Below are 7,886 nucleotides of genomic sequence, written 5' to 3'. Positions count from 1 at the left end.
TATCACAACATGCCATGCAAAAACAAGTTAGACGTCCTCTACTTTGTTGTTGCAAGTATTACGTGGCTGCTACGGGCTTAGCAAGAACCGTTCTTACCTACACATCAAAACCACAACGATTTTTTGTCAAGTGTGCTGTTTTAACCTTCAACAAGGACCGTACGTAGTCACACTCGATTCAACTAAAATTGGAGAAACAGACACCCACTAGCCACATGTGTGTGAAGCACGGTGATAGAACCAGTCTCATGAACGCGGTCATGTAATGTCGGTCTGAGCCGCTTCATCCAACAATACCGCCGAATCAAAGTATGACATGCTGGTAAGCAGTATGACTATTATCGCCCATAACACTTTGTGTTCTACTCGTGCATATAACATCTACGCATAGACCTGGCACGGATGCCACTGTTGGGGAACGTAGTAATTTCAAAAAAAATTCCTACGCACATGCAAGATCCATCTAGGTGATGCATAGCAACGAGCGGGAGAGTGTGTCCACGTACCCTCGTAGACCGAAAGCGGAAGCATTTTATCAACGCAGTTGATGTAGTCGTATGTCTTCACGATCCGACCGATCCTAGCACCGAACGTACGGCACCTCTGTGTTCAGCACACGTTCAGCTCGATGACGTCCCTCGTACTCTTGATCCAGTTGAGACCGAGGAAGAGTTCCGTCAGCACGACGGCATGGAGACGGTGATGATGAAATTACCGGCGCAAGGTTTCGCCTAAGCACTACGACGATATGCCCGAGGTGTGTAACTGTGGAGGGGGGCACCGCACATGGCTAAGAGATTGTCTGTCGTGCCTTTGGTGTGTCCTCTGCCCACGTATATAAAGGAGGGAGGAGGGGAGGACGGCCCTAGAGGGGGCGTGCCAAGTGTGGGAAGTCCTACTAGGACTCCCAAGTCCTAGTAGGATTCCTCTTTTCCTTTCCGGAGTAGGAGAGAAGAAAGAGGGAAAGAGAGAGAGTAGGAAAGGGCAAGGGGGGCGCCGCCCCCTTTCCCCTAGTCCAAATCGGACCCATGGGGGCGCGCACCTCCTTCCCTTTGGCATGCCTCCTCTATTCCCGTATGGCCCAATAAGGCCCAATACTTCTCCCAGCGAATTCCCATAACTCTCCAGTACTCCGAAAAATACCCGAATCACTCGGAACCTTTCAGATGTCCGAATATAGCCTTCCAATATATCGATCTTTACCTTTCGACCATTTCGAGACTCCTCGTCATGTCCCCGATCTCATTCGGGACTCCGAACAAACTTTGTTCATCAAATCACATAACTCATAATACAAATCATCATCGAACATTAAGCGTGCAGACCCTACGGGTTCGAGAACTATGTAGACATGACCGAGACACATCTCCGGTCAATAACCAATAGCGGAACCTGGATGCTCATATTGGCTCCTACATATTCTACGAAGATCTTTATCGGCCAAACCGCATAACAACATACGTTGTTCCCTTTGTCATCGGTATGCTACTTGCCCGAGATTCAATCATCGGTATCCTCATACGTAGTTCAATCTCGTTACCGGCAAGTCTCTTTACTCGTTCCGTAATGCATCATCCTGCAACTAACTCATTAGTCACATTGCTTGCAAGGCTCATAGTGATGTACATTACCAAGAGGGCCCAGAGATACCTCTCCGATAGACGGAGTGACAAATCCTAGTCTCGATCTATGCCAACTCAACAAACACCATCGGAGACACCTGTAGAGCATCATTATAATCACCCAGTTATGTTGTGATGTTTGATAGCACACAAGGTGTTCCTCCGGTATTCGGGAGTTGCATAATCTCATAGTCAGAGAAATATGTGTAAGTCATGAAGAAAACAGTAGCAATAAAACTAAACGATCATTATGCTAAGCTAACGGATGGGTCTTGTCCATCACATCATTCTCTAATGATGTGATCCTGTTCATCAAATGACAACACATGTCCATGGCTAGGAAACTTAACCATCTTTGATTAATGAGATAGTCAAGTAGAGGCATACTAGGGACACTCTATTTGTCTATGTATTCACACATGTACTAAGTTTCCGGTTAATACAATTCTAGCATGAATAATAAACATTTATCATGATATAAGGAAATATAAATAACAACTTTATTATTACCTCTAGGGCATATTTTCTTCAGTTGGACCGCGGGCTGTTCGCGGACTCGGTCGTAGGCCTGAGCCGAGACCCATCTACCCGACGGCCTATATAAGAAGGCGCTGGACAGTGGAGTGAACCCTAACCCAGTTCACTCACTCCCTCTCGCACAACCCTGGCAATCATTTACTGTTCCTCTCTCTATGCTGCTTCCGGCGATCCCATCCCGACGACCGCATGCACAGTTGGTCGGGAGAGCAGGTGCATCCGGAACCCTGTCGTTCGAGATCCTGCCCGAGAGAACGGCAATAAGTTTTCTGAGGAGCATCTCGACGCGACTGCTCCCGATCCGTCCCCTTCACCGACCGCCTCTGCTTCCACTACTTCCCCTGCATCGACTCCATGGCTGACGACGAAGCCGCCAAGAAGAAGGCCTCGGCCGATGCCGAGGCTGCTGCTGCCGCCGCCGCGTTGGCCTGGCCAATCGGAGGGTATGACTCGTTCATCCCCTATTTGCTCGTTCATGTGCTAGCCGTATATATGATGTTCATAGATGTTTCGGTTCTATGTACTGTACGTGCTCACATGCTTACGTATCAGTATGAGATGCATATTGTATTTGTCATGTTTACTGTCTACTCGTGAATTAGATTAATCGAGAAAGTGCTAATATTTCCAACACTAACCACCGTGTCCTTGATAAAGGCAATACGACACACCTAGAAAGTATTTGTGCCCCGATTTGAAACATATGAATTTTGAACATATATCGAATTAATTCAATACTTATAACAACATACGTAGCCCACCTAATTTTTGAATAACATATCTAATCTAATTAATTCAAGACTTCAAATCCAGCAGCTGCTCTGACGCCTTCTGTCCCTGTCCATCTCCGCCTTGGCCTTGCGCAGCCGGACCTTGTAATCTTTCTTCCACGAGCGGAACTGCGCCTTGAGTTTCCTCAGGTCACCGAAGGAGCCCGCGCTCGGGACGCCGGGCTGCCACGGCCTCTGCTCGACGGTCAGCGCCGCCACGCCCTTCTCGAGCGCCTGGCTCCCCCGCCGGAACTCCGCGCCGAGCCGGCCCACAGCACTAATTCGTCTGCCGCCGTCCGCACTGCGGCGGCTGCCTGCCTGCCGCAGCCTCGGCGATGCCTCCTCACCGGGCAGCTTCATCATGCGAGGCTCGGAGAATTCATGGAGGTCGACGTAGGGTAACTCTTGAGCAATCCGTGCAGCGTCCCGAGCCATCTGCAGAGACGCCAGTTGCTCGTGGAAATCCTCCTCGAGGGACTTGATCCTGATCTCGTACTCCAGCCACCTGATGTGGTAGCTCTCAATCCGCCGCCTCAGCGCCGCGTTCTCCTCCTCTTTCTGCCGCAGCCGCGCCTCCGCCTCCGCCGCCTTCCTCTCCAGCTCCGCCACCGAGCCTGAAACCTCCGCAGCAGCGTCGTCCTCGCCCCCCTGCGAAGAAATTTGCATGTCGCAGCCCGCGCCTCATGGTCAGATCAGCTCGAATGGATGGATGCGAATGCCGATGGCAATAATGGGCATGATTGGAATGGAATGGACGGAAGGTACCTTGTGAGGTGGCGGTGGCGACGGCGGGGTCCACGGCCCCGCGGCGGCGGCCCCAGGGACCCTCCGCAGCGACGGGAGACGGCCTCGCAGGGTCGGCAGCACGGGCAACGGCGGCGGCGGCGGTGGCGGTGGCGACTCGAGGGCTTCCTCCTCCTCTTCACCCTCTTCGTCGTTGTCGTCCATTTGCGTTACCTCTCCTCCTCCGGACCTCCCCATCAGCGAGTTCAGCATCGCCTCCAGCGAGCTGAGATCCGACGTCGACACCACAGACATGGCCGATCGATCTGTGCTTATGTTCGCATCAGGAATTCATGCATGGCGGGCACGTGAGAGAAAAGGAAAACGAAGATCGTGATCGATGCGGATTACTATAGATCGCAACGAGATGTTGCGGCTAGCACGCGCCGATCGGAGCGGAAAGCCTCGACCGATCGATCATGCGCAGATGCATGCACTGTTGCGGAAATGCGGAAGGAAAAGATCGAGCTACGGAACGGAACGGAATGGAGAGCGCGAGGGAGGAGGAAGCCCACCGCGAATATAGGATCTTCCGTACGTACTGAGGTTTTTCTGTGGCATGATCTTCCCACTCAGATGTTTGTGAATTAGTAACTCACCACGCGGGAGAATGCTACACTTACGGGCACTGATTTACGGAAAGCATGTACGGGATGAGGTGGTTGGATGAGATGAAACATACTGGCAGGCCCTACCCTGAAAATCAGGGGGGAGATTATACCTGGCCATTCCTCGGGCCGGGCCAACCGAAGCCCGACGCAAAAAACCCAGGCCCAAGCCCGGCCCGGCCCGGCCATCGAGCCTAAAAATCGGGCCCGAGCCCGGCCCATCACACTAAAAGCCCGTCGGGCCGGGCCTCTTTCTTAAATGGCAAAATCGACGGGCCCGAGCCCGGCCCGGCCCGGGCTTCGGGCTCAAAACCTAGGCCTGAGCCCGGCCCATGGACAAGGTCGGGCTTTTTTGGGTCGGGCCGACCGGGCCGGACTGCCCATGGCCAGGTATTAGGGAGATTAGTTGGATTGGGCCAGGTAATCCCGTAAGTCCCTCCGTAGGCCAAAGTGCTCGTAAGTGTTGCACCACGCGCCTCACCTTTTTTTTAGGATACCACACGCCTCGCCTGATATGTTTGTTCGAGGTTTCCCTTCCACTAGCTGTGAAATGCATTTCTACTCACATCGTAATTAATTCTTGGTGGGTCTAAGAATTAGTAAAACAATAATAAAGTTCCAAATTGTAGAAAATGGTTAGATAGTTTTCGTTGTTGTTTTTCAAGTTTCAGTGCAATTTAGAACTCCCCAAAACTGAAACTTCACAACATAATCAGTCTCAAATTTTAATTTTGAGTGAATTTTAGTTAAAATTTTAGCGCAATTTCATAACAATTCAACTTCAATTCTACGTGAATTTTAGTTTATTTCAGTGCAGTTTCGGTCCAATCTAAAAAAATCCGATACAATTTCGAACACCACAAATCATTTTTTTAAGCCATTTCAGTCCAATTTCACAGCCCGCACTTTACAAATATCAAGGAGCAGTATTAGCCTGTAAATCAAATTTCAAAGCCAGTTTACTGCAATCTCAAACACTACATTTTGGAATTATCCGGAGCCATTTTAGTGAAATTTCCAACACTGTATTTCAGAGCCATTTTAGTGTACTTTTGAGCCACAATTCAGAATGTTCACCCACCAATTTCAATGAAATTCCTCATGACCATTTTTTGTACAGTTTCACAACCACTTTTGTGGAGTTTCACAACCATTACAATGCAGTTTCAGAAATATAGAAATTTGATCATGGCAGATGATGGCAATGTCTTTGTTGTCGTTTCCTTGTTGAGGCATCGTCATTGCAGTCAGCGTCACCTTGCTCGGGTTGTTCTAGGGACGATGACGACACTTTTGATGTCGTTCTCCCTCCCGGGGTGGGTTCGTTTTGGAGCGGGTGTTGGCTGGGGGGGGGGGGGGCAAAAGGTGGAGCGTTGTTGCATCTTGACGACGTGGCAGGGGCGGAGCCAGGATGAAAACCAAGAGGGGGCAAAGATGTACACGATTTTTTTTAGAAACGTGTATACAAAGTAATGGCTAGATCATCTAAAAAATTAACCACACAAGCATACATATAGTATGTAAGAATCAAAATCAAATATTTCCTTATAAGATAATGTCATTACACAAATAATTATGACAAGTTGATTGCCAAAGTAAAAGTAAATTAACCACTTAAGGCACAATACCGTGAGAAATATGAATATGTAGTTCCTTTTCATTGCTACGTCCCTGATTTCTAGCCTTCAAGCTGTGAGAAAAAATATACGTGTTTAAATAGAAAGAAAATGTAAACACATTACTTCCTTTTGTTTCATCCCGCGATGATTTTTCCTAATCTCCTCATGGTGGTTGATACTAAAATCTGCAAGTCTCTTCCTTTTAGATGAATCACGAGTAAGCTTGCTCAGATCGACTATTTCAGGCATACTACCAATTATGGATATTGCAAAAAATCGCTCCATTAGCTTGTCTGTCAATATCAAATAGTTGAACGTTACATAAATTGAATGAAATACATGAAGGCAGAATATTGCTATGGATTTTATTCTGCTCCACGCGCTCAAACTTATTCATATGCAATTATTAAGTGAAGCTAGATTCAATCAATCGAAAACTAATTACCAATTTGTACACCATAATTTATACACATGGATATTTGATACATTTTGCTTCCTTACATGGAAATCAGAATAGAATAACATGATAACTAAACCAACTTTGTCAAAAAAAAAGAAAAATAACTAAATTTACTAGGGCTTACCTTGATTGAATGATTGATCAATAGAACGTCTTCCATGGGGATGGCAAGCCGGCCGGCGGGCGGGCGCAGTGCGGATCAAGGTTGATCGCCGGAGGGGCGTTGCGTATGTGCAGCGTAGCGCTGCAGGCGGCGGCGCGGCGGCTTCGGCTTGTCAAGGCGGTCACGTGGCACAGGGCACAAACGCGTGTGGAACTCCCGATCCCAAGATCTAAAATCGTGTGTTTCTATTTGAAAGCACAAGTGCTCCCTAGGTGTTTTGGTAATTAATGTCAACATATCTCTTGTTGGACTAACACTTTTACCTAGTATGTTTCAGATAAGTTCAACAATGAAGTGGCATGGACTAGAGGATGTGGAACCCCTTCAAAATGCTAAGGACAAAAGGATTGGCTCAAGCTCAAAGGTCAAGACTCTACATTTTATATTTTAGTGATCCAAGATCACATTGAGTCTATAGGGAAAGTCAATACTATCAAGGAAGGATGAGGTGTTGCTTAATGAGGCTCTTGCTCAAAATGCTTAGTAATATGCTCCGAAGCCCTCAACTACTTTCTCACATCCACATATGACCTAAACCAAAAGTCAAACTCGGCCCCATCGATTCTTTCTATCCGACGCCACCGAGTTCAGATGTCATAGTCACTGCCACAAACCCTAATCAGTTCGGTCTCACCGATAGGGATCTCGGTCTCACCGAGATGGGCTTGCAAACTCTCTGTTACCTATTGCAATATTTTCGGTTCCACCGAGATATGAAATCGGCCCCACTGAGTTTGCTTGGCCAACTCTCTGTTTCGCTTATTACCCAAATCGATCCCACCGAGTTTGAGTAATCGGTCAAACCGAGTTTTGGAATTACCCTAACCCTAGCACATCGGTCCCACCGAGTTGATCCAGTCGGTCCCACCGAAAATCCAAACGGTCACTAGCTTTGCTAAATCGGTCCGACCGAGTTTATCAATTCGGTCCCACCGAGATTGGCAAGTTGTGTGTAACGGTTAGATTTTATGTGGAGGCTATATATACCCCTCCACCTCCTCTTCATTCGTAGAGAGAGCCATCAGAACGAACCTACACTTCCAACTTACTTTTTTTGAGAGAGAACCACCTACAGTTGTGTTGAGTCCAAGATATTTCATTCCTACCATATGAATCTTGATCTCTAGCCTTTCCCAAGTTGCTTTCCACTCAAATCTTCTTTCCACCAAATCCATATCCTGTGAGAGAGAGTTGAGTGTTGGGGAGACTATCATTTGAAGCACAAGAGCAAGGAGTTCATCATCAATACACCATTTGTTACTTCTTGGAGAGTGGTGTCTCCTAGATTGGCTAGGTGTCACTTGGGAGCCTCCGACAATATTGT

General features: G+C 47.8%; 1 protein-coding gene across 1 annotated transcript; it reads right to left on the bottom strand.

Moving 5' to 3' along the window:
* Positions 1 to 2,895: 2,895 nt before the first annotated feature.
* LOC123130409 (myosin-1-like) lies at positions 2,896 to 4,217 on the bottom strand. Its single transcript, XM_044550312.1, has 2 exons — positions 3,695 to 4,217; positions 2,896 to 3,577 (listed from the first exon to the last, which is right to left on the bottom strand). Exons 1-2 carry the CDS (start codon positions 3,965 to 3,967, stop codon positions 2,963 to 2,965), a joined length of 888 nt encoding a protein of 295 aa, XP_044406247.1. The 5' UTR covers positions 3,968 to 4,217; the 3' UTR covers positions 2,896 to 2,962.
* Between the last annotated feature and the right edge of the window lie 3,669 nt (positions 4,218 to 7,886).

This window comes from Triticum aestivum, chromosome 6A, assembly GCF_018294505.1.
Source record: "Triticum aestivum cultivar Chinese Spring chromosome 6A, IWGSC CS RefSeq v2.1, whole genome shotgun sequence".
NCBI classification, from domain to species: domain Eukaryota; kingdom Viridiplantae; phylum Streptophyta; class Magnoliopsida; order Poales; family Poaceae; genus Triticum; species Triticum aestivum.
Note: the sequence above shows the minus strand (reverse complement) of the source record. Positions and strands in the feature narration are given on the sequence as shown.

Bases quoted from the DNA above. Each gene is read 5' to 3' on its own strand.
- LOC123130409 (XM_044550312.1), bottom strand. From the start codon at position 3,967: ATGTCTGTGGTGTCGACGTCGGATCTCAGCTCGCTGGAGGCGATGCTG. The intron at 3,578-3,694 runs GTACCTTCCGTC...ATTTCTTCGCAG, and splicing joins CGCCACCGCCACCTCACAAG to GGGGGCGAGGACGACGCTGC.